This window comes from Mandrillus leucophaeus, unplaced genomic scaffold, assembly GCF_000951045.1.
Source record: "Mandrillus leucophaeus isolate KB7577 unplaced genomic scaffold, Mleu.le_1.0 Scaffold136, whole genome shotgun sequence".
In the NCBI taxonomy this organism is placed as follows: domain Eukaryota; kingdom Metazoa; phylum Chordata; class Mammalia; order Primates; family Cercopithecidae; genus Mandrillus; species Mandrillus leucophaeus.
Window position 1 is genome coordinate 172,211 of NW_012101321.1, and position 27,388 is coordinate 199,598.

The 27,388-nt window shown below is 38.4% G+C and overlaps 1 protein-coding gene, 1 long non-coding RNA gene and 1 pseudogene across 8 annotated transcripts in view; 1 reads left to right on the top strand and 2 right to left on the bottom strand.

Annotated features, from left to right (window-relative positions):
• LOC105534495 overlaps positions 1-1,621 on the top strand; it is a 2,466-nt gene extending 845 nt beyond the window's left edge. The window contains exon 2 of the long non-coding RNA XR_001005289.1: positions 690-1,621. This is a non-coding gene — a long non-coding RNA (uncharacterized LOC105534495). The remainder of the gene's footprint in view (positions 1-689) is intronic.
• Positions 1,622-7,059: 5,438 nt separating this feature from the next.
• On the bottom strand, positions 7,060-8,592 carry LOC105534496 (annotated as a pseudogene). The gene has a single exon (XR_001005290.1). The product of XR_001005290.1 is annotated as a protein FAM192A-like (transcript).
• A 16,069-nt stretch (positions 8,593-24,661) lies between these two features.
• The window catches only part of ARFIP1 (ADP-ribosylation factor interacting protein 1), a 145,209-nt gene continuing 142,482 nt past the window's right edge, over positions 24,662-27,388 (bottom strand). For all 6 annotated transcript variants that reach the window (XM_011973221.1, XM_011973218.1, XM_011973223.1 and 3 more), the window contains one exon: positions 24,662-26,526. In XM_011973221.1, the coding sequence (XP_011828611.1) occupies positions 26,371-26,526 (156 nt within the window). In that variant the 3' untranslated portion in view covers positions 24,662-26,370. The remainder of the gene's footprint in view (positions 26,527-27,388) is intronic.

A 27,388-nucleotide genomic window follows, 5' to 3' on the forward strand; every position in this document is an offset into this window, starting at 1 on the left:
CCCCGGGGGAGACGCTTCGGGGCACACTGCTCCCCGCACCCGAAGGCTGGCGCGGGGCTAGGCCCGGGGCCACCGAGAAATGTAGGGGCGGCAGGAGATGGAGATAGCTGGGCTGCCCAGAAGGGCCAGGTGTCCTCGGGAACGGGCAAGAGGAGGCGCCAAGCTGGCTTCTGAACCGGCAAGTGCCTTTTACAAAGGAGCCTTTGCGGCAGCCTCCCGGGAACCCTCTCTTGTGCACACGGGCGCGCACACACTCTTATATACACGCGCGCGCGCGCGCACACACACACACACACACACACCCGCACACGCCCCCCGACGCACGCGCCAGACCACCCTCTGCCCCAACACTTTCTTCTCCCTGGAAACCTAGTAGCACTTGGGCGAACTGTCCTGTCCCAGCTCCTGCAGCTGAAACCTGGCTGGGCCAGAGCTTCCCAAAGGTCAGCTCCTCCCTGGGGCCTGCCAATCTGTAAGTTTGTTACCGTTTTCATTTTGTTTTTGTTTTTAATTCTCTATAATGATAACAGGAACCTTTAGGTTGTATTAAAGCGTAAAAAGACCCCTCAAAAATTTTTGCCAGGCCTGATCGAATGAACGCACGCTGTCTGGGAAACGCACACTCCTCACAGAAAGAAACAGGGGAATCGATTTCATCACTTTTGTTTTTCTCTTTCTTTCCTTCAAAGTGACTTGGGCCGCCAAGCAGTGAGAAGCAAGTAGTCAAAGAAAACATCCCGGGCAAACCGGCTGACCGAAAATCCACTGCCGGGGTAGGGAGGCGCCCTCTACGGGGATGAAGTCATCGCTACCTTTGACTCTTTGATTCTAGATAATCGACCAAGACTTTTCCAGCCTCATGCCTGACGCCTTTCGCTTCCTCCACCCTGGTCCTCAGTCCCTGAACTCCCAGGACAGAATTCCTGGCCTCCATATGCAAGCCTTGGATCGAGAAAGAGAAACTATTAGTGTAAACAAACCCATCAACAAAAACCAGAACTGTGCCTGCCAATAGCCCATTTCTTGGCCATTGATCCGAGCATGAAGAGAAATGGATCCAACTAAGAGAACCTTAAAATCTTAAGGAATAAGAAAATGTAATAAAGAGAAAGACAATGTCATGCTAGGGAGCTAATATTAATCCCAAAGGAATATTGACTGTTCAGGCTCAAGTTAAATTACAGCAGATCGAAAGTGAGGAGTCGAGTGGCATCTTCTTTTCTTTTACTGTCGACTTTGTTAAATGGGGACTCCACACTCCCTGCCTACTCTTCCCTCCTCAACCCCATGACAGTGGCATCCCCGCAACTGTATTGAGCATGCGCTCTAAAAACAGTTACTTTTTGAAAAGTCAAGTCTGGTGACCCATCCTCAGTTCCTCGTCCCTTTGATCTCCTTGGCAGCATCCTACCCTAAGGCCTTCTCTATGCTTCTCTGGCCTTCTCTGCTGACCCTTCTCTTCCTTTGAGGAAAGTAACAAGGTTCTTCCAACTCTTGATCTCCCATTATCCCATAAAAATACCTTCTGATTTCAAATTGAACCCATCCAGATGTCGTGGGGCCTGAAGTTTGTATAACTCCTCCGGGAGCTTCTTAAAGGAAAGCAACAAAAACTTACAAATGTAATACTAGACATGTATCCTTGGAAGGGCCCAGGGAAAATGAGGGGCTTGGAAACTTGAGCTTCAAGGTACATCTCCGGGTTTCTCTTCAATGTCAGGGACTCTTGAATCCATATGGTCGTTGTAAAATTTCAAGTCCAAATTCAAATATTCAAAAGTCAACTCATCTTTCCCTCAAAACTAGTACTCTTCCCGCACCCATCACCTCCCCCTCTTTACCTAAGACCTGGTTTTTCTGTTTGAAATCCTAGCTTTTCCTTTGCTTCATTTTCTCTCTTAAATTCTTTAAAATTTAAGTATTTGCTAAATTTGCTGCTCTTTCCCAAGTAACCTGTCTTATTTTTTACATGCACCATCACCGCAGTAACCCTAAGTAGTGGAAGAGGGAACCAGTATTTATCTGCTGTTGGCCACATATCAGGCACCACACTTGATTCTCACCATGATCCTATAAGCATTCGGATTTGCCGGCTTAGAGAGGTTAAATTGGATACCTACATCTACTGCCTTGGTGTTCTTTCTGCTTCTCTCTTCTTCCTAAATCCATCCCAAAACTGCTGTCAGTTCACTGTTCTTAAAAGTCTGATTTCATCACATTACCTACCTCTTCAAAACCTTCTGCAGATTCCCATGTGTTCCTCCAGGAAGAAGGCAGCATCCTACGTTTATCTTCCACAATTGGATGCGTCCCATTTCACTCAAGCAGTGGGGTGTACTGCCCCTGAATATGTCATGCTTATTTTGACTTTTTTTTTTGTTTTTGAGACGGAGTCTCACTCTGTTGCCAGGCTGGAGTGCAGTGGAGCGATCTGAGCTCACTGCAATTTCCACCTCCCGGGTTCAAGCGATTCTCCTGCCTCAGCCTCCCAAGTAGCTGGAATTACAAGTGTGCACCACCACACCCGGCTAATTTTTGTATTTTTAGTAGAGATGGGGTTTCACCATGTTGGCCAGAATGATCTCGATCTCCTGACCTTGTGATCCACCCACTTCAGCCTCCCAAAGTGCTGGGATTAATATACGTAAGCCACCATACCTGGCCTATTTTGACTCTTATTTTTCAAATTGTACATAGGACATGGTCAAAAACTGCTTCAGTGAAGCATGGCACAACTCTTAAATAGAGTTCTTATCTTGATGGATTGGATCTAAAGCTGCAAGTCTAGAAGACAATTTATTCTTCGTCTACTAATATACTGATTGTCCATCTGTATCCCCAAAATGTGCCAACCAGCCTTTGAGTAAGGCTGGAAAGGCTCCTGGAGCCCAGTGTGCCCAAAGTCTGCCCAGCCACTGGCATTCGTGGCTTGGAGGTGGCACTGCTGCAACTGCAGGTCTCTTGAGCAGTGGACAGTGTGTGTGTGACCAGCTCTCAGTTTTCCAGTGAGGCCAGACCTCCCGGAAAGTGTGTTAGATAACTCAGTGTGGCCCAGAAAATGGGTCTGTACCAGGCACTGGTACCAGGCCCTGCAGAAGAACTGCTGTGTTTTCCTGATTCCATTTGCAGCTTGCTCTTCGCTCTCCCTGGGTTGCCCTTTCTGGAATGCTGTATTTCCTACACCCAGTTTATTTTGATTCTTATGGTTTCTGCCTCCTTGGCCCAGAGGCTTTTAGTTTCTCCTACATCACGTATTTTGTATTTCAATCTGTCATTAGGAACAACTAAACAAAGCCTTCAAAATGAATCAAATTTCAGAATCCATGTAAAACAGACTTTTAGTATTTGCTTAAGGAGTAAGCCTACATGAGCTGACTTCATGGGCCCTCTAGGATACAGACTGAGATCTTTACTTAATCTTTAATCATTATTTTTCTTAAAATATATATTTGATTAGATCAGTTGTTCAGTATTAAGATTCTTGGCTGTTTTTGCCTTTTAAAATTGGAAACTGCAGAAACAAACAAACTCTGTCCACATTATAGTTAAATAGATTTGCAGACAAATGCAAAGGCTTGCCAACCCTCTGACCTTGCTTCCTTCAAAGGGTGGCAAGTGTAAAATAAAATCACCAGAATTGTTACTGTTACCATAAAATGCAAATTTGTATCAAATACCTTATTGGCAATTTTCCAAATCACTTTTTTTTTTTGAGATAATAGTCTCACTCTGTTGCCCAGGCTAGAGTACAGTGACACAAACATCCTCCCACCTCATCTCCCAAAGTGTCATGGTTACAGGCATGAGCCACTGTGTCTGGCCCCAAACAACTTTCGAACTGAAAAAATAATACTTTATTTCTGATTTTTAAATTTATTTTTTATTTTTTTAATAGAGACAGGGTCTCACAATGTTGCCCAGGTTATTCTGTAACTTCTGGCCTCAAGCAATCCTCCTGCCTTGGCCTCCCAAAGTGCTGGGATTTTAGATGTGAGCCACCACTCAGCCAGTACTTCATTTTTGAAGGCTAACAAATTCAAATGGAAAGTTGCCTTTAAATACTGTAAGTTATGACTAGGCTCTGATCATTAAGAAGGAGAAGAGGGAGAAAGGGAGAAATATTTTTCTGAATGCTAAGTAGTGATTTTTGAAGTTTTTTCTTTTTTTTTTTTTTTTTTGAGACAGGGTGTTGCTCCATCACCCAGGCTGGAGTACAGTGGCGTGGTTACTGCTCACTGCAGCCTCAACCTCCTGGGCTCAACTGATCCTCCCATTTCAGCCTCCCAAGTAGGTGGGACTATAGCCACGTGCCACCATGCCCAGCTAACTTTTGTATTTTTTGTAAAGACAGGGTTGAAAATTTAAAATAGAAAATGCTTCCACATGTGATGTTAGTATCTAATGTAGCATCAATGACATTTGCCTTGCCAGAAGTAAATAAGGGTATTTTGTCAACAGTAGTGCCTGATTTGTTTGAAAGTAGGAGAGATTAAAGACAACCTTTACCCAACATACAGGAATGAGGTAGTAAGATAATGTGATGACTCTCATGCCTGCCTATCTATATTGTATTTCCTTAGAGCAAATTGTCCCTTTGTTTTTCGTGTGTGTGTGTGTGTGTGTGTGTATGTGTATGTGTGTGTGTGTTTTGGAGGCTGGAGATGGAAGAGGAGACTAAGGAAGAAAAACTGTAGACATCACCGAGCTTTTACCCAGAAAACCTCCAGCTAGAGCTCTTTTTAGTTTATAGTTGATTTGGTGCTTAGAAAACTGCTTGCTGTTTGTGTAGGGTCTGGCTGTTATAACATTCAAACCTTGAGGAGAGAAATAGCTGTAAAATATAACATCAAAACCTTTCATTTCTTTCCATTATTTATCACCAGAAAAAAGTATGTGAGTCTTAATAAGAGGAATTAAGTTAAAGAATTTGTCAGATGCCAGTTTCTTTTGCTATGGGTTCAAACTATTTTCAAATTGTTTACCCTACTAAGAAGTTAGAAGAGCAAACAGTAATTTGAAACCATAACACACACAGTTTAAGCAGTCTCCAAACAAACCCAATGAATCAACAATATTGGAGAGTGTGAGTGTGTGTGTGTGTGTGTGTGTGTGTTTCCCTGGGGAAGTGCTATGTGCACATCCCACGTAAGTCCTTGTAGGACATAGAAAGATGGGCAAAGGGACATGTTGGTGACTTAACAATTGGTAAAGCCCTTTCTGTTCCCCTTGGAAATCCAGTGTGTGCTTAGTTTAGTGAACTAGCTCTGGACAGTTCTTTGCACTAAGCTTCTATAATAAGAAGGTAAATACTTTGGGTATGGTAGCAAATAATAAACCAGTCCACAACAATCAGAATCTTAATATTTCTCAAGCAGATTTATAGAAATAATTAAAATGGACCATTAAAAAGCAAAGGGGGCAAGCTTTTTGTTGGAAATACCATTATTCAAGTTTTGACTGGCCTTGGACACAAAGAGGATCCCTGTCAAACACTTAGCATCATAATCAGTTTACATCTACATCTCTTTGTGGGCCTGACCTGGCCAAAATTGAAGGGGGGTCTTTTGGGGTTAAATCTAGGACTCCTTTCATCTTAACTCCTAACTTGCTGGCCTCCTACTGAAAAACAAGGATCTGGCAATTAACTCAGAAGGGTTGGTATTAAATAGTCAACCTTTTTTCTAGTGTTTTTGTGCCTTTGATCAACTTTTGTATGTTAGATATTAAATTGTAAATTAGATAGTAAAAAAGAAGAAAAATTATCTGTACATTACAATGTGTCCAATTGGTGGTGATTTCTCAAAACTATGCCAGAATAAGTTTACACTTAATCTGTCTTGAAATGTTGCTGATTTTCCAAGTAATACCCTAGGCTTCCTACCCCACCACTGTGCGGAAGGCACAGGTGAACAAGTTTCTGCATTTTGGGGTTTTGAATTGTGCCCTGCTTCCTGTGGGGTGATTGATGGGCAGTGTCACTGCAGGCGTCTGTTTCACACGGTTGGGGGCAGGGAGGGAGTGCAGGGCAAGCACACAGCTAAGCACAGGACAGTTTACACTGTCAAATGGAATTGTTTTCATGCTGGAAATGGCTTCACAAAAACAAGATACAATTTTTCTTTTCTGGAGAATTGAAAATGTTAAAGGACCATGGAAAAGGGAGAGCAGAGAAAATACTAGATGTCCACACATCTTCATGTCTCCCTCCATGCTTCCCATGACAGATTCGAACATATTTTCTAGCTTCACATTCCCTTCTTTACGGCATGCCTTCTTCACAGTTTATCTTATTTGATAAGGAGATTAATATCCAAGGGTGGCTACTTGCCTGCAGAGCATAATCAGGTTAAACATTGTCTATGGCAAGGGAAGAAGGCAGAGAAATTAATCCTACCCCAGCAGCTCCATTGCACAGGAACTCATAAAAAGAGGGTCTCTGGTGATCCCCCTACTCATGTACAGAGTCTACAGAAGTCCCTTGATGGTACGAAAGGATAATAAATCTCGGGACCCCCATTTCACTAAGCCAAAGAGAAAAGCAAACCTGCCTCGCATTCTGTTTCTAAATGAGATAGCTACAAAGATTAAAAAGCGACATATCTCCCTCACAGTTTGCACACAAGGAAATTCCTTGTGGACAAAAGACAGACAGAACTCAAAGTCATCCCTCTGCTCACGTGAGACAAATGTGTATCTGTGCTTCCTTTGCCTTTTTGTTTCACTAAGCCAGACTAAGGTATAAGTGACTATTCCTGTACGCCCCCTCACATGTAAGTTGTGTATTCAGTAAAAAGTTAATCAGAGACTCAAAAGAATGCAACCATTTCTCTCTTATCTACCTATGACCTAGAAGCCCCTCCGTGCTTCTCGTTGTTCCAGTTTTCTGGACTGAGTCAATGTACATCTTACATATACATTTATTGATGTCTCATGTCTCCCTAAAATGTATAAAACCAAGCTGTGCCCTGACCACCCTAGGCACATGTCATGTCATCATGACCTCTTGAGGCTATGTCACGGGTGTGTCCTTAACCTTGGCAAAATAAACTTTTTTTTTCTTCTAAACTTTAGAATCTTAAACTAAATCCTTTATTTCAAAAACCAACATAAAATGATTTCCCAGGCAGAGAAAAGGTTTGAGATGGAAGCATTCTTGTTAGCACTCCCTTCCTGCATAAATGGGGTTGGATAGAGAGGGGAGAGGGAATGACCAAGGGTACGGGAAGCTTTCACAATGCATGCCGAGTGTGAAGTGACACCCCTGGCAGATGGGGTTTATCATCTTTACTTAGTCACACAACATCAAGGACTGGTTAGTTCCAGGGAAGGGCTCCATTTCATCACCTGGGTCAGTTCTCTTCCCCCACATGCTCCACAATGCAGTAGAACCAAACAACACATTTATCTACAATAGAATGTTTAAATAACACCTATCCAATAACTGCCCTTACTTTTTTGTGCTGTTGGGGAAAAGAAAAAACCAGAAAGCAATAAATCCCAAACCCTTTGGCAAGTCGGCCAGTGCCTATTCTCCTAGGGCACTTTTAGTGGAACTTTGGCTGGGCCTTGCCCTCCTCCCAGTATCATTGAGGAAAGTGGCAGCAGGACAGGTTTGGTCATCTACACTGGAGTAGAAAGAGAAACCAAACATGATTTGGGCCACAGGTGGATTCTGGCAAATTTTTGGATTGGTTAAAAATGTCATGTTGTGCACAGGATGCAGGAAAAGGAGGTTTTTTTTTTTTTTTGAGGTATGTAATGTCTGTAGGCAGCATGAACGGTCTGATCTACCCTTGGGGAGGAGCTCCCTGTGTAAGGACAGAGAAACTAGGGGGCCTCGAGGAAGGCGTTGGTTCAGAAGACGGAGGAGACAATCGTTCCGGTGGCATTGATGGTGCCTTCGCTGTCTGAGCTGGACTCGGAGTCGCTGCTCCCAGAGTAAGCACCCAGGCCCGGGAGGATGCCGATACAGACTGCAGCAGAGGGGCAGTGGATGGAGGGGCCACTCAGGGAAGTGTTTCCAAGAGACTTGCAGGATGAGGACTCCTGATTCTCGTCATCTGGCTCAGGGTCCGGTTTCAATCTTTTCACACTGTTGCCACTCTCTGAGCTCTTATGCTTCACAGCTCCTGCCAAAAGCTTCGCCTGGGAGAACTTGTTCTTGGTTTCTATGGGCTTCACAGTCAGTTTCTTTTCCACTTCCTTCTTGTTCTCTTGAGAAATTCCAACCTTCTTGAGGTTATTTCTGTATTTCCTCAGTTCTTTCAGTTCTTCTTCTCTTCATTGCTTTTCTATTAGTTGCTGCTATCGAGGAACCCCATCAAGGAAGTTGGTCTCATCTTCATCTAAGCCTCTTACCATGTTTTTTAATTTGAACTGTTCCTCATACTCCTGCTGCTTCCTGTCCTTCTGTTCCTGTAGCCTTTCATATAGAGATCAAGAGTCACAAACCTCCTCTGGACATTCTTCTGGATCTTCAGGTTTTCGAACTTTCCCCCATTCTTCTTGCCTCCTTTTGCGCCGTTCATCTCGTTCTGCCTCAGACACGAACCTCTTTTTGATAATAAGGTTACCATCATCCCCTCCATCCATAATGAAACAACCAATCACCACTATAGAGTCCCGGCCAAATAAACTTTCTAAGTTGACTGAGACCTGTCTCAGATATTTTGGGTTCACAATTGACAACCACAAAGGGATTCTGAGTGGAGGTTCCCCTGACCTTTGACAAATTTCTTATTGGTGCTTGGTATCAGCTTGAGCTATCTTTATGACTCAAACCAATAAGATATTTGGCTGAGGCCTGGGAACCTCCCGTTTAGACAATCCCTGATCTCCCCAAATTTGGTCAAGATCTAAAGTTTACTTGGCTGTACAACCCCTATTCTGGAGTTTCACTTGCTTCCAACAAGGAGGGCAAGTTTTCCTACTTCCATGACAATGGAAGGCAGGTAACTCTTTTTTGGAGTCTGAGCTGACTTCAAAACAATTTGAGATTTTTCCTGCTTCTAGGATGGTAGAGAGCAGTCTTCAGCCTGAGATCCATTCTTAGGTAAGTAGCTGAATCAGGGTTCTGTCTTAGCTAAAGTTAAGATTCACAACCAGCTGGTCTTAATTTCTCCTTACCATTAGAGTACTCAGTAATCATATAAATTGTGCAACTGTTTGATTTGCTTAGCTGGTTTTGTTCTTGTTGCTTGTTTGTTTTTATTTTTATTTTATTTTATTTTATTTTTTCCCATTGGGTTTGACCAACTCTATCGGCCTTGAGGAAATCCAAAGGAAAGTCCAAATTGTGGGGAACAAGGCCTCTGAATTGGCTGAATTCCGACAACTGAAAAAGAAAAAAAGAGAAAAAGAAAAAAACAGGCAGCAAAAGGAAAAAAAGGGAAAGATTTTTTGTTTAGATTACCTAAAGGGCTTTAGTTATATAACAAGGCCACTTATTATTATTATTATTTTTTCACTAGCCAAGCCAAACTAAAAGAGCAATGGCTGTCACCTCATGCTGCAGTTTGGTAACTAAGGTTATGCCCTTTTTTTTTCATCACATCAGCCTGGGTTTGGTTCCTAAATCAAGCCCTTTCTGGTTTGGTATTCGTGTTACTTTTGAAATATCAGCAATGTGTCCTAGCTAAAATATGGTAATGAGATTTAAAAGAATTTTTTTTTAAGGGAGCTTAATGGTTAAAAGTCAGCTTAATTAAAAGCTAACATCTAAGATGTGTTTGTGTGTGTTGTGTCTGTATGTGTGTGTATCTGTATTTTAAAGGCCATCATGTTTTGTTTTGTTTTTTTCTCTCCTAGGACCTTGGTTTGTTTGTTTTTAGCAAGTTTTTTTTCTTCTCAGTAGACTGAATCTGTGTTTTCATTTGTTTCTGCTGTCTCTCCTTTTTCTTGCCACCCTCTGCTGCATGAGGAACCTAAAATAGTTTCTAACAGCCTGTCAGTTTCTAACAGGCATTCCTTAAAGAAAACAGAGAAGGTGCCAGACTGTCTTTTGGGGAGAAACCTCTGTTTTTCCTTATGGAATCCCAAGAGTGTAAACAGACAAGTTCATCTCAGGTCTTAAACTCCTTGCTTTTGTATTATGTTACCTGGTTCTTCTTCTTCTCCTCCTTCTCCTCCTCCTTCTCCTTCTCCTTCTCCTTCTCTTCCCCCTTCTCCTCCTCCTTCTCCTCCTCCTTCTCCTTCTTCTTCTTCTTTCTTCTTCCTCTTCCTCTTCCTCTCCTTCTCCTTCTTTTCCTTCTCCTTCTTCTTCTCCTCCCCCTCCTTCTCCTTCTCCTCTCCTTTTTCTTCTTCTCTTCTCCTTCTTCTCCTTCTCCCTCTTCTCCCTCTTCTTCTTTTTCACTAAAGTAGTTACTATAACAGAGGTTACGCTTGGGCATTTAAAGTAAGTAAGAGTATGGTTTAGACACTTAGGGAAATGTCTTTGTTAAAAAAAAAAAAAAAGGAGGATACACCGTAAAAGCATCATGTGGTCTTAGCCTCATAATAATTCTATTTTTGGAGACCCAGGATTCAGTGTGGGCTCAGTCCAGAGCTCAGAGATCCAGTTTAGAACTACCTATCTAAATAAAATTGGTCTTCTTATATAATCCTATGATAGATTTCTATAATTTTATGTTTGATTTTTTCATTTGTTTTTAATCTCCCTCGACTTTCATCAGACTGTTTCTCTCTGTACCTTTAGATGTAAATTTAACTATCTGATTTTTCACCTAAGAGTTCCTTTAATGTACAAATTTAGAGCTATCTAGCTGACAACTGCCTAGGGTAATAAAACAGGCTACCAAGAAATTGGAAGTCTAAAATAGAAGTAAAAAAAGGTCTTATGAACCTATAAGATCTACTTCTGTCTGCGTGTCTAATACATCTATGCATTTATATATCATACATGTTTCATTGCTAAAAATATATAAAAGAGGTGTAATTAATTGGCTTAAAGAAAAAAAGTTGCTTTCAATCAAATACCTCATCAGAAAAAAATAGAGACTTTAAGTCAAATGCTATTTCAAGTTCATGTAATTTAAGTAAATCTTTAATAAATAAGCTGATTTTAAAGGCATTCATGAACTAGAAATTAGAAATGGCTCCAGAATTGTCAACATACATTATTGTTTAAATTTATTGGTAAAATGATTTCATATTTATCTCTGCTAGATGTCAAAATTTGGCATGAGGGTTATAAAGCTATGAATGCAGCATGAAGGAAAATTATCTTTGCTTGTGCAAAATTTGATAAATAAGGCATTTAATATTGTTCAGTTAATGGAAACAGCTAAATTCTGAGTTATTGGCAAAAAGGAAGGAAGGGAGGGAGGAAGGGAGGGAGGGAGGGAGGAAGGAAGGAAGGAAGGAAGGAAAGAAGAAAATATTTATCTAACTGTAAGGTTCTTACTTAGGAAAATCTGAAATTCACAGACTATAAAAATGATTAACTGGGAAATAACATTAAATGATAACTATCACAGTTTTCATAAGTAATCTGGATAAAAATTTAAAAATTAATTAGGTAAATGTAATGAATAAATCCTTGTAAATAAACTTGTCATATAAGTTAGAATCTAAAGTTATATTAAGTTAAATAATGGATACTCATTAAATGTCTGAGTCATTTCCAATTTTTAAAAGAAATATATTATAGGAAAATATTGTTTCTAAAAAAGAAGTGTGTTCTTATTTAAAGGAAAATAATTTTTGTCTAATTCAAAGGTTATTTAAAAGTTATTTATGAAATAAGGTAAAAGTAACCGGTAAATAAAAGCAAGGTAAAGGAAGTTATAAATATAACAGGTATTTTCAGCAAGAAAGGTTAAAAGGAAAATAATTTTATATGAGAAATAATTTTATATGGTAGATTTCTGCCTTAGAATAAAATGACTGTTTGTTTAAGAAAAAAGGATGTTCAGGACAAACCAGAAAGTCCAAGCATGTCATGAATGGTCTGTGTAAGTCATAACAAGAGGATTTATGGAACAAACTTGTATATGATCAAGTTGTTTATAATTAAGGGAAATTATTTATAATGGTCTTTCTAGAGATTGGGTTTTGATTTTTTTTAAAAAAGACATTTATATACTAAAGAATTGGGTAGAACAATGAAATTTTCTCAAGGTGTTGATTTACAATTAATAAAATTACAAGAGATTTTAATGTTTTTAATCCAAAGTTTAAACTTTTATTGCATCTCTCTGTTTCCAGCTTTCTCCCCCCATTTGAAAGGCCTAAAGTGATAACTCTATCCTTCAACTCATTTTCAGCTCCCATAAGTTTTATTTCTTTGGGTTCCAACTGTTTTTTGTGGCCTGATGCTAAAAATGTTTTATCTTAAAGGAAATGCTTCCTTCCAACCTAATATTCTGTGCTCTTGGCTTTAAATTGTTTTACAAATCAGAAAATTTTCACTATGAATTAGGAAACACTTCCTATATCTAACTAATTCAAGTACCCTTTTCATTAGTTTTGACTTGAAGGTTATCTAAATGGACTCCTCAGAGGAACCAACATTCGCACGCACTGTAGAGGGTCTTTTCTTCTACCTTTGGGTAACTGGCCTAACGAACAGATTTTATGTTTATCAAAATAATTTTGATATCATTAAGTTTTGCTTTTCTTAGAAAAATTGAAAAATATTTTTAATTAAGGCTATTACGTTTATATCTGTCTAGCTTTCTATATGTGCTTTAAAAGTCCTTATGCCATTAAGTTACACGGTTTTGACTCCTTGGTCTAAAAAGGACACCAAGTCCTGCTAAATCTTAAACAATGACAGCAGTTAAAGCCTCATCTTCAGACACAGTAGAAGATGCCAATCAAAATAAATTGCATTCATGAGACACAGGGCCAGAAATTAAAGCTATTCAACTCCTCAAGGCCAGGGACTATCACAGAAGAGGCAGGCATGTGAGTAAGGGCTGATTTTGAGAGATAAAGTCAGGTGAGTTTCTCTATAAATTAACCATTAATGTCAAAGGCACACTAATGCAAGACCAGCATATCGGCCTCTGTGTCAGATTGACAAGGTTTTCTTGGTGCATTAGCTTGCTCCTTAATAAAAGGTATAAAGGTTATAAAAGGCTTGTGGAAATTATTTCTTATGGTCAAGATGGTTAAAATTTTATAGGTTGTTTACAAAATTTTGAAAAACAAATTTAATTGGCCTTATGCTGTCTTTATTTGGTCTTAATGTTTGGGAAATTAAGTTTCCTCTCTCAAAGAATAAAGGTTTTAACTTTTTCTTTATAATCTTTATCACTTTGGCTAAATGAATGACTTATTTTACAATGACCTGTGATCCTATTTTGTGATATCAAGTGTTTTAAATTTTTTATATTTGACAAACTCCAAAATCAAATTCTAACTTTGGTCCATATTAATTTTTTTATGTTAGTCCCCTGAAGTCAAAAGAGATGCATTTGGCTTATTTGATATAATAAAATCATACAAGAAATATTGTCAAATATGAAAGTGTTTAACTTTCTTTGGTTTATATTTATATAAATGTGTTATTAGTATGTATTCCAGAATTGTGTGAAATTCCTGTGATTCTGTTATGTCTTAGCATATATTATTGGTAGTAATTATGGTTATTATGTAAAGTCACTGTGTGCCACAGAAGTAACCAAATTTCTTTGTCAGTTGTGTCTTTAACTATGATTGTTCTAAGACTTTTGTCATCCACAGTTGTTTTACTTTTATTCTTTTTTAAAGTTGGTTTTATAATCAGCTATAGGACTCTGACAGGTGCTTTTGAATGCAGGTTTCTGATAACTTTGGGTATTGCAAGACTAGAATAGAGGAAAACCTCCCAAGACTCTCATGGAGAGCTGAAATGTTCATGAATATCAAGCCAAACAGGAGTTAACTGCAGGACTGAACTAATAGAAGACTGAAGTAATTCTTTTATGATTTTTTGCTTAAAACATTGCTGATTCTTTGTTTTTCAGAGCCAAGAAAACTATTGAGCTTTTTATAGCTTTTAACAATTAAGTATACTCCTATAAACAAAATTTGGAGCATACTTCTAATTTCTCCAAAATTTGGAAACTAGCTGAATTCTTAACATATGACAATAGACTTATTTGCATAAGTTCAATAACAATGTTTTCTTTTGTAACAGGACACAATTGGAATCACTGGTTTTGACTGGAATGGCATGCTTTCAGATATAAACAGTCTTCTTTAAGGAATCAAAGTTGACTTATAGGGCCAATAAAAGCCCCTTGGGAAAGCTGGCCTCATACCCTGTCTACACAGTCCCTGTGGTAAGTAAAGAATGTCACTTTCAGACAGGCCCAGGAGCCCCAGGTTTTCTTGGGACCTCAAGGTGAGGAATTCACCCAATTAATACAATTTTTGCAGGCACTTAAGGCATTAAAGTTGAATCTGAGATTCCTTATGGAATAAAGTTCCAGCAAAGCCAATTAAAAAAAAAAATAGGAGCCTATATGGCAAACAATTATCCATGCTGACTTTATGCAAATACTCCAGCCAAGTATAATAAGACTAAAACTTATTTTGTAAATGAATTTGTCTTTGATGTATCTTTAGTGAAAATGGGACTGGAGAAAGAATTACATTTCAAAATAAACTGTAGTACATCTGTTATTAGATTCTAGTCTTGCCTAATGTTTTTCCCTTTTTATTATTTTCTACATTTTGGACTGAATTCTAAAATTTTTAATGGCTACAAGTCTCCAAAATAATGTTTTCAATTTTTTCTTTCCTTTCCTTTTGTTCCTATTTTTCCTGATTTGAAATCACTAAAAATTAAGCTGTACTTTCTTAAAGCCATGAAAACTGAAGCTATAAGTTTAGAAGAAAATAACAGTGACCTATTTACATCCATAAACCACTTTTATACCTGCTGCCTACTAATGTACAGACTTCAGAATAATATGGCCTATACTGATTTCCCAAGATCCTCATTTGTTTTTTGTTATTTTCTCCCTTCCTCCCCCTATTTTCTTTTTGTAGGATGTGAGGCTTCACAACCTGCTAAAAATGAGCTTTCCTAATAACATGGGACCTACCCATCTAGGAATGAACCATCTTAGCCATGAGAGATTAGATAAAACCTGAGACCAGAGACTAATTTTCTTCTAAAATGCTTTATCTGAAAGATTTTAAAAAGAAAAAGGGGGAAATGTGAAAGGAAAATAAAATTTGAGACCCCCAAATCACTAAGCCAAAGGGAAAAGTTGAGCTGGAAAATGTGTTGTTGTGCAAATCTGCCTCTCGTGCTATTCCTAAATGAGATAGCTACACAGATTAAAAAGCTACATACCTCCCACACATTTGCACACAAGGAAATCCCTTGTGGACAAAGGACAGACAGAACTCAAAGTCATCATCCCTCTGTTCATGTGAGACAAATGCATATCTGATGGCTTCCTTTGCCCTGTTGTTTCACTAAGCCAGACTAAGGCATGTGACTATTCCTATACCCACCCTCACACATAAATTGTATATCGAGTAAGAGGCTAATCAGAGACTCAAAAGTATGCAACCATTTGTCTCTTATCTACCTATGACTTGGAAGCCCCCACTGCTTCGACTTGTCTTGCTTTTCTGGACTGAACCAATGTACATCTTACATATATTGGTGTCTCATGTCTCCCTAAAATGTATAAAACCAAGCTGTGCCCTGATCACCTTGGACAAATGTCATCAGGAACTCCTGAGGCTGTGTCATGGGTGTGTCCTTAACCTTGGCAAAATAAGCTTCCTAAATGGACTGAGACCTGTCTCACATTTCGTGTTCACAATGATTGACAGCCCTTTGTCCTGTGCAGCACGATGGGTAGGGGCACCATGAAGAAATCAGAGGGCTAACTCAGAAGGCTGGAGCAGGGACAGAACATAAAGGGAGAAAGGGGCCCATGGAAATTATGACTTATCCTCAGTTTTTTATTGGCATCAAGGTTTTTAACAAAAGTCATATACTATTCTACCTTTAGCTAAAGTTCTTGAGATAACCAAGGAAGACACATTTTATGTGTATGCGTGTGTATTCTCTGTCACAATCAGTTAATTTCTTCTTCATTAGATTGCAAAAATAGATGCTATAATAAGGAACTTACCAGCCTGGGTACAGTGGCTCACGCTTGTAATTCCAGCACTTTGGGAGGCCAAGGCGGGTGGATCACCTGAGGTCAGGAGTTCAAAACTAGCCTGACCATATGGTGAAACCCTGTTTCTGCTAAAATATAAAAAATTGGCTGGGCATGGTGGCGGGCACCTTGTAATCCCAACTACTCAGGATGCTGAGACAGGAGGATTGCTTGAACCCAGGAGGCGGAGGCTGCAGTGAGCCAAGATCGTGCCACTGCACTCGAACCTGGGCAACAGAGTCTCAAAAAAAAAGAACTTCCCTACCAGAATTGCCCTCCAATTCCAGAAAGCTGTGTTTGTAGACTCTGTCTCTCCTGGGTAACCTTGAAACACCCATGCAACCCAGTCCTTGTGTGTCTGTAGTTAGAATCCACACACTTGAACAGGTAGGCTAACTAGCTATTAATTTATTTTCCTTCTAAAAAATGGCAGTAGTTAGGCTGACCTCTAAATCAAAACTACGGTCATATAAATTGCTAAATGTTCTAGCCAACAATGACTCTAATGACCTAGAAGCTTCAGATGAATTCTGCCACTTCAACTGTCCAAATATATTCTAGTGCCACTGGGTAAAAAGGAGTCAAGCATTCTATGTTAGAATGTCTGGTGCGAGGAAAAAAGGTATTAAGATTCAAAGGCTCCACAGAAATAATATTGTACTATATTTAAGATTTATGTGAGATTTAGTTTGGCAACATGGATAGGACCATCTTCACTGACCTAGCTGCCATGGTAGAATGGTAAAATGCCCTCTTCTCCACCTAACAAACACAAGTGCTCAGAATTAAGACATTCCAGTCTGGAGCTGAAGGCTGGCTGCTTCCATCCTCAACCACTAATCGTATGTTCTCCATACTGATCCCTCCCTTCTCCTGACCATTCGTTCCTTATGATTTGTAAGAACTTTCTCCCCATTAAACCCAAAAGTTTAAGGGCAAGCCTGTCTTATTCAACTTCACATCTTTGTAGTATTTATCTTCAAGGCTCGACAGCGGTTAGTAGTCAACATATTTTCACATTGCTTGTGATTTTCATCACCAGCAAATGTTACCAGTGGGCCTCCAGTCATTGAAGGCTAAGTGCCCCAGCATTGCTAATTATCATTATTGAAAACACTGAGTGACCATTATGTGCAAAGCATGAGGAGGGCTACAAACATGTTCAAAACAGTTCTTGCCCTCAAGAGGCTTCTATGGGCCAGAAGCAAATCTTCTAGATCCAAGCTCTTTGAAGCCTGATCCTCTTCAAGGTGTTAATGGAATCACGTGGCAAAAGTCAACATGGGTAAGTTGACCGGTCATTCAGCAAATACGCATGACCATTTAAACTTACATTTAAAAAATAACCTACTTGATAGTACCAGTGAGTTAAGATGCAAGAGTGCATGAAGGGAACAGCCAGGTATCATAAGATTTTAGGTGAACCCAAGAAATGTAGACTTGTACAGATCAATTAAGCCAAACCTTTCAGAAGACATGCTGATATTCGACCCAGAGCAATGTGGCTCAGTGTTGGACTGAAAAACAACTCCAGCTTTGTCATGGTTTGGGAAGAAAAGGGATGGACTGAGTTCTTTCTTCAGAAATTTGATAAAGTAATCAGGCAAAGAGGACTGAGAATCGAAGCATGTAGCTTTGATCCTCCACTTCTTTTAGGGCTACACCAAAGAGATGGGGATGCGTGCTTTTAAACAAGACTAACTATAGCCTTGATAAGACAATTACCTGGCTCTGTCACTGCTTGGGCTAAAGCGTTTCCATAAGCTAGGTGTACAGGATTCCAAAGAGGCTAGTGTAAGGAAAAACAAAATCATAATAATGAAAGTTCAGCAGACTAGAAATGAAATTAATCGTTGAAGTTAGTTCACTACTAGTGAATGGGAATTCACAAAAAAAAATGAGCTAAAAGAACTAAACAGGCAGAGTTCTTCCTAGAATAAATCAAGGTCAGTGTTGAGGTCACTGGCAAGGAAGTCTGGAGTGGCTTGGACTGAAGCTACTTGTGTTTGGGGAAAAAAGACTTGTTTTCATTGCTCTAGTCATAAGCATAAATAGTGACTCCAAAAGCTTGAAAACTCGAAGACAGCACAACAGCCTCTTAGTATGTCATTGTATTTTTTTTAAAAGGACAAAGGGGCAAGTTAGGGCCACAGCCTACTATGAAGCTTTAATACTTGCCTTTCCATTGTGAGTTTAGGCAAGGTCTCTTATAGACACACATAAAATTTTGTCATTAGACATAGCTGTTCATTTGCTATTTCTAACAAATTTTTTTTTTTTCTCATTTTATGGCTGGCTTCATTGGAGAAAAATGCTAACTAAGCTTCACAGAGAAAATATGGTGAGCCTTTTCAGAGAAACAAAATTTTGAGGAGAAAGAAATTGTTAGTGCCCACTTCAGGAATCATCTGACCCTCTTCAAGGTGTTAGTGGAATCAGGTGGTGAATGAAAGTCAACACAGGCAAGCTGAGCGGTCATTCAGCAAATACTCATGACTGTTTAAACTTACATTTTTTTAAAAAACTCACTCAATAGTACTAGTGATTATATAGTAACCATTGCCATGGTTAAAACTCAATTCTCCAAACATTGCCTGGGCTTTTTGCTACTTCTGTTACTGATACAAACTAGTCAGAAAATTTTAATCCATAGGATTTTCTTTGTTCTTATCTGAGATGGGGTGGGGGAATAGGAAAAAGAGAATTTGAGAACAATATAAATAGATATCCATTACTTATTTGAGGAATGCTTTAAAGAGTTAAGCAATTTTATTAGTTTTAGAAGTGCGAATTAGGGAAAACGTGGCCATCTCATAAAATATATTTTTGGATTGGAAATAACCATTATTAAAAATTACTAATGTGTAAATACTTATTTTTAAGCAGTCTTGTTATAGTAAATAAAGCTCTTAGCAGCTTCATTTAAAAAAAAAATCTATAGTACAGATTAGTACTATATGCTTATTTACAAGAGGGCAAAAAAACTGAGACAGTAAAAAACTATCCTTATTAGGCTAAAAGAAAGCTAGTGTTTTGTTTTTGAATTTAACTTCCCTTTAACTTTCAAATAGCTATTTAGAAAGCATTAATTTGGGGCCGGGAACAGTGGCTCATACCTGTAATCCAGCACTTTGGGAGGCTGAGGCGAGAGGATCGCTTGAGCCTAGGAGTTTGAGCCCAGCCTGGGCAACATGGCGAAACCCATCTCTACAAAAAATACAAAAATTAGTTGGGCATGGTGGCACATGCCTGTAGTAAATATAGGAAGTTTTTTGAAAAGCTTCAATTTGGAAATGGGCTGAGGAGAAAAACAAGAGAAAAAGGTCTAGTTTAGTGAATGCATGTTTTCCTATATGGAACTTTTTTACATAGTCCTATCCTAAACTATTTCTGCCTCTTCACTTGTCCTGTACTCTTTACTGACAAACTGCTCAACTTTATGCTTACTTGAATTTCTGTTTCCAAATACGAATCATCTTCCATGCTAGAGGAGAAATTCTAGTATTTCTAGGAGTGGAGCAAGTGGTGTCACTGTCTACACCAAAAAAAGCCTCTGATTGCAACCCTGGTGCAAGAGGAAAGATTTAGTGGGTCCTACTGCCTTTCTGGACCAAATATCCTTTTTTTTTAAAAAAATGCTATTATGAAAAACATTTTTAAAAAGAAAATGTAAAAGACTATTACTATGGAACCCCACGTATCTACCCACTTATCTCAACAATTGCTAACATTTTGCCATATTTTCTTTGACATCTGTCTCTCTATATGTGTGAATACATTTGAATGTATTTTTGCTGAGTCATTTAAAAGTAAACTGCAGACATCATGCCACTTTGGCTTTCAGCAGTTTAGGCATGCATTCCCAATAAAGCTGTTCCCCTACATTACCACAATATAATATCATACCTAAAAAAATAAGTTCCTAGCAGTGTCAAATACACACTCAAGTGACTCAGTTGTTCCTCCAAATGTCTTATATAGCTACTTTCTTTGAATTATGATCTCAAATCTTTTGTTTTCTAACGGTATTACTATTTTTTTTTCTTTTGTGATGGACTTTTTGAAGAGACCAAGACAATTATGTTGTAGAATGTCTCAGATTCTGGATTTGTCCAGTTGATTTTTCTTGGTATCATTTAACTTATTCCTTAACCCCCTGTATCTTCTGTACACTGGAATTTAAGGTAAAATAATTGATTCACTGCAGACTGAACAATTCCAGCAGAAATATGTGATACTGTGTAATTTATATCTCATTATAACTAAGGCACAATGATTACGATTATTCATGATTTTAAATTTGATCACAATTTAGGTTGTAAGCACAAATCTCTTCTTATTAATGGTACTTTTTCCCCTTTCAAATTGAGCCATTTGTAGGGTAATACTTTGGTATTATGGAAATAGTCTGTTTTCCATTAATCTCTCACCTAATGATATTGGCATCCATTGGCCATCTGTGTGAATCAATTATTTTAGTCATGGTTGCAACATGGTGATTTGTCTAATTTTAAAAACTGGTCACTCTTCTGCAAACATCCTAATGTCTTAGGTAACATCCTGACATTAATTTAGAGTAAGTTATAAGTATACTGCCTCTTTTGTAACTCATTCAAATGAAATTGCAGTGCAAGCACTGAATATTTGTCTGCATTTGAATTTTGGATCAAAAACCAAAAAATTTTTATACATGACTCCTTTGAATTAAGAACTATGCAAGGAAGCCTGGCACAGTGGCTCACGCCTGTAATCCCAGCACTTTGGGAAGCCGATACGGGCAGAACTACGTATACTGAAGGAGTCTGAGACCAGCCTGATATACATGGTGAAATCCCATCTCTACTAAACGCACAAAACTTAGCTGGGCCTGAGCAACAGAGTGAGACTCTGTCTCAAGAAAGAAAACTATGCAAGGAGTTGGGGATACAGGGTGAAAAGACAGCCTACCCTGTGCCTTTCTTAAGAGCTGAATGTCTAGTCATAATAAGTATATATTCCTCAAAGGAAAGAATAGTTATCTGCCTAAAGCCTTAGGCAGTTTTTATAAAAAGCTTCCTAACGTAGAATCAGAAATCATTTAGGAAGAGAATAACAGTAAAGTAGCATATATAAATAATTTATCTTGAGTACTTTATTCATTATTCTAAGGCTTCATAATTTAAAAACTTTTCAGGAAGGACAGCAAGATTAAAGTAACCTTTCGTCTCACTACTCTATAATGCTTTACACTCGTTTGAAAAAAAAAAAGTTTTTACAGTTTGCTGTTAATAGAAAGTCTATAATCAAAGCTCCAAGATGTAGTGAGATGTATGTGGCTTACGTTCTTCTTCCTATGTGCCCTATACCAGCTAGGTGTACATTTCACCCGTAAGTTATTTATATGAACATATACACCTGTACCAAAGGGAAAGTGATATGGAAGTCGTAAGTCATAGAAAGTTACTTTTAAAATCAACAAAATGGTATCCTGTTCCTCTTACATCTTCCTTATGAATCAACAATTCATGCAATCTTTGACAGAGTTTATGGTAAAACTTAGCTTCGACCCAAACAAAACTGTGGTTTTGGTTCTTGCGGAACAGTTTCACTTGTTTAAAAAACCCAGAATTCTTAGTTCTGATGGCATACTAACCAACTAACTGCATAAGAGTAGAGTTATGGTATTCAGACTGGACCTACTTTCCTCATATTTCTAGTCTCCTTTTTCCCTACCAGAGCTGATACCAGACTAACTAACAGTTCTCACTTAACATACATAAACTACTAAGAGTCAAACTTTATTTCATGAAAACAAAGCTGAAGTTTGTAGTTTCCTGTACATTATGGTGACCACTTGACAATTTATTATAAAGGCCCATTTATGCTGGGAAACCTGTTGAACAGGAAACCTTCAAGTGGGAACATAGAACTGAATTTAATGAAAGTCCTCAAAAAAATTGTTTGCATTGTCCTATTTTAATAGGTCCTGCTACACTGTAAAAATAGTAAAGGAACTGTGACCTTGGGAAAGCTTTGAAATAACGCAAAATACAACTGGTCTCCTGATCAGAAAATAGCCTCCTCACAACTGGATAGTCTTAGCTGATGTAAAAATCTGTAGTCTTGGCCGGGTGCAGTGGCTCACGCCTGTAATCCTAGCACTTTGGGAGGCCGAGGGGGGCAGATCACGAGGTCAGGAGATTGAGACCATCCTGGCTAATACGGTGAAAACCCGTCTCTACTAAAAAAACAAAAAAACGAGCCAGGCATGGTGGCGGGCGCCTGTAGTCCCAGCTACTCGGGAGGCTGAGGCAGGAGAATGGCGTGAACCCGGGAGGCAGAGCTTGCAGTGAGCTGAGATCGCGCCACTGCACTCCAGCCTGGGCGACAGAGCAAGACTCCCTCTAAAAAAAAGAAAAAAAAAATTTGTAGTCTTAAAGGGGAATTCGATTTTTTGAAATGCCTAAATTTGGTTAAAATTGAGTGATCAAAGATTTCAGGTAGTTTCAACTCTCCCAGGCAAACTGAAAGGTTAAAAAAGAAAAAACAGAAAGAGCTACTGGCAAAGGATATTTAGGGCAATTGCAAGTAGTTATTTAAGTAGTACTTCACAAAATTAGCATCAATTATACTTGAATGCTGCAAGGAACTAGCAACTCAGACAATTTACTTTTCTTTTTCTCAACTACAGTCATCTCCAGTGAAAGCTAAAGGCGAATAGGCACATTCTGAGGTAGCTACATTATTCTTTTAATTAACAGTTCCATGATTAGAAGAAATTTATCTTCAGTTTTTTTCAATATATATCATTTTACTTTATATAACACTTTCCAAGCTCACCTGATTCCTTTTGCAGAATACTGCAAGTTAAAGGCCAGTGGAGAGAAAAGCAGGCATCTTGCATACTTTGCAATGTACCTAGTATGAAGCCATTTGCAGGGAGATGGATTTTTTTCCCCCAATGGGGAAGATATTTAATACACATTAACTTTAGAAGAAACTTGACACTTTTGACACACTGATTTAATTATGCAGTTGAAATGGCAGGATTTAAAGGGGAATTCAAGTATATAGTTGCAAATACTCATGTGGCATTACATTTGGAGATGGGGGTTGGCTAAGTCAGTTTAACATATTTTGAAGCCTTGATAGTTTCATCTGTAAAAAAAGTGTGTTACATAATCTCTAAGGAACCTTCTAGTTTCACACGCTATTGGATAAGCGTCAGTAACATTATCAGTGTGTTTTGAATATGGGAAAGATGCTTCTTAAAGCCTAGATTTCAGCTAAATTGCTTTTGCAAACCCAGATAGTTCCTGGACCCTAAAATTTGGAAGCTTTGGGATAAAAAGTTTAATTTCACAGACCAGTTCCTCAGTGCATTATTTTTTTCTAGAATAACAACTTCTATTTTAATGAGAGAAAAGCCAGCCATTTCCATCCACTCCCTGCTCTCACACCCAGCATCCCCAAACTCTCCAGTTTGTGACTCTTCAGCCTTTATCTTCCTTTTTTTCTCTTTTATTATTTCATTTTATATATACAGTACTGGCTTAAAAAATATACTAAACATGTGTATGCTGTTACAGGTGTAAGTTGGCACAGTCTTTCTTGAAAGCAAACAGGCAATACATTACAAAGTTTTAAAAGTGTGTATATACTTTTAAGGGCCCATTTTCACTTCTAGGAATATAACCTAAGGGACTAAGTAGGTAAAAGTGCAAAGATGTAAATGTATGTTATATTAAAGGATATTCAAAATAGAGCTTATAATATTAAAATCCAAAACTAAAATATCCAACTTCAGAGGTGTTGGGTGGTTCCATGCAGTATTTATTCACTTGGGAAGGTAGTTATCTTCTATTACTTGAAATTTTCTTCTAATTCTTTTCTATAATGAACATAAATTACATTCCTAACAAAGTAAATGTGCCATTGGCTAAATATATTGATTTACTTTTTTCTTTTGCTCATGTGCCCACTATCACAATCATGGGTATTTTAAATTTATTCTGAAAAGAATCAATCCATGAAACTATTTAGCTCCTTAGCTACAATAACTGTTATTGAAATGTGGTTAAGAATGGACATGTTGAGCTCTCAAAAGAGATTCACACTGAAAAAAAAAATAGCTTACTGAGATAAAACAATTGTAAGTGACAGAAGCACCATTTTTTTTTTTTTTTTTTGAGACGGGGTCTTGCTCTGTCACCCAGGCTGGAGTGCAGTGACCGCATCTCAGCTCACTGCAAGCTCCGCCTCCCGGGTTCACGCCATTCTCCTGCCTCAGCCTCCCAAGTAGCTGGGACTACAGGCGCCCGCCGCCTCGCCCGGCTAGTTTTTTGTATTTTTTAGTAGAGACGGGGTTTCACCGGGTTCGCCAGGATGGTCTCGATCTCCTGACCTTGTGATCCGCCCGTCTCGGCCTCCCAAAGTGCTGGGATTACAGGCTTGAGCCACCGTGCCCGGCCAGAAGCACCATTTTTTAAGGTTCAGAAAAGACAAATCATGTGTCTTCAGAATTTCCAAATAGTTACTTCTTAAACTATGAAGGTCCAGAGAAACAATTTACTGCAGCAAACACTTTTAATAAGAATACAAAATTCACACCAGAGGCACATTCTGGGGAATGTAAATGAACTATCACAAGTAGTAATTCTGCTGGAAGAATAAAATAAGGCTCTCTGAGTACAAATATACAGGAAGGAATGATTTAAAATAGGTTTATGATTTACAATCACATTACATTGTATTAAGCGCTCAACACAGGCATATTAATTAAAAAGCCACCTAAAAGGCATTTGAACATATATAACAAATCTTACAGTCCACAAAGTTCATGTGTAACGGTTATTTTAGGTACTTCATTTCAACACAGAAGAAATGAACAGGCGAGGGATGCCTCTAAAAATATTAATTTATGTCTATGACAAAAACTGAAAGAGCTTTACATTGAAAATGGATTACACTACTGACAGAACCATGTAGTGGACAGGGCAACCACATGAACACAAAACCAGTAGTGCCGAGCAACTAAAACAGTACTGGCCTTTCCAATCCTCTTTCTTCCTGGCACCACCGCACTGTCCCACATTACCTCTTCATTACCCAAATCAAAGAATCCTTCTGTTTTCCCATTCCTCAAAAGGAATGATGAAAAACCAAAGAGCAAACTCAAAAGATGATTTTTACCATAAACCTCAAATGTGGCTTAACAAGTACAAAGAAACCCAACATTTATACGTAGTGCTGCTTTCCATGGAAGGAATGGACACATCAAACATTATCCAACAGGGGTTTCTTTATGGATTTTGTACATTGGTTGAACAAGAATTACTGTATCTGAGAAGGCACATATCTGTGATTTAAGGCTTAAACGGTATTGTTACATATATGGAAGTCAATAAAAGCTGTCTATGCATTCGCTTCTATCAAAATGGAATTGACCCAAAAACTAGTTTTCTAAGAACAGATTTCTACTCTAGAAACCATCAAGAATTTCCATTCCCATGTCCACCTGTCAAAAAAAAAATTCTCTTAAGCAGGTTTTGTTATGAACCAAAAGAAATTGCAAACGTAACTGTCCAATGACTTTGGGTGAGGCAAATTCATAAGCTTAAAAGCCTCACAGAAATGACAATGTGATTTCTGTGTCTTTAAAAAAAAGTCTAAACAAAATTACAAGGGTACAGATTCATTTTTAAAAAGGTATTTGTCACAACTCCACAAGCTAACCATTCATTAGAGCTGCTGCCTCTGTGTGGACGCTGCAGGAACACCATATAACTTTACTCTGCAAAATAGTTTCTTTTTTCTTTAATACATGAAAAGGAATCTCTTAAAGATGTTTAATATATTCATATATAAAATATCTGATGTTGATACAAATCATGTAAACCTCCCTTTGGAAAAGTTAGTTGGCCCTCATTTCCAGGACCAAAAACCTTGAATTTTTATCTCGTCAGTGCAAATCTATAGTAGATGTTTTCAAACTACAGAAATAGCCATCAACCCTCACAATACAAAAGGATTTCTCAAAAAGGAAAATTATTGTGTTCAGATTATAGAAACTATGTTTACATTAAAACCACCCACCTTCCCATCAAATTTAACAGTTCAATTGTTAAAGTATGAAAAAGGGAAAAATTAAAGCTGTTTGTGCAAGAATCACTACAATGCTTGTCACCCCTTCCACTTCCCCCAACTCTGCTTAATTCTTGTTAGGTTTGTTTAGAAATATAACAACATGACTTTCTTTTTATTTTCTGCTTTGATTTCACTGTTCTTCAAGCCAAGATGGGGCATCCACTCCAGGGGTTTTCAATTTGATATGGAACTGTTTAAGTGTCTGTTCAAGCTGCTTCTGATTCCCAGCAAAGTAAGCGGCGATGGCATTGTGGAAAAGGACCAGCTGATTGTGCAATACTTTAACCTGTGGACAGGGCAGAGTTACAAGACCAAGCATTAACACCAATAACAATAAAATGGAGGGTGATTTATTACCTTCCTTAATTAAATAGTGTATCTCTCTTGAAGAAAAGCTGGCTTAATAATGACCAAGTATTTCACACATACCAAGTGTACACTGCCTTGCAGGGTCACTGAGCCTTTGATGACTTTTTAATTACCCTAAACAGAACAGGTCAGTTTTAAGATGCCAAAATATATACCCTGTTAAACATTTTCAAACATTAGTGAGAGGATTAATTAAAAATATCACTAAATCCTCCTCAAACTAAGTACATCCAAAATCATGTGAGATATCAAAAAGAGTAATTATATATAAGTTACACAATGTATGAATAGTGAATATGGACATCATTAAATCTAAGCTTTATGTAAGCCAAGTAGGCTAGATACTTTTAAATATTGACTTTCTTTGTAAAGAATCAAGCAAGTAGCAAGTGTTGCCCAGAAAATCAATTTACTTAAAGCTCATATGACTCTCAATTATTTTCAACTGCTTATTACTTGTGCTGATATCAAGAGTATATTTAACCAAGTCATACTACCTCTATAAGTCTTTCTTAAAGAAACAATGCATCAAAAAGATTTATAAATTGCCTCCTGAGGTTGTTTTTGTTTTGTTTTGTTTTTTGAGACAGAGTCTTGCTCTGTCACCCAGGCTGTTATGCAGTGGCACAATCTTGGCTCACTGTAACCTCTGCCTCCAGGGTTCAAGTGATTCTCATGTCTCGGCCTCCCAAGTAGCTGGGATTACCAACATGCCCACCTAATTTTTGTATTTTTGTTAGAGACAGGGTTTCATCATGTTGGCCAGGCTGGTCTCAAAC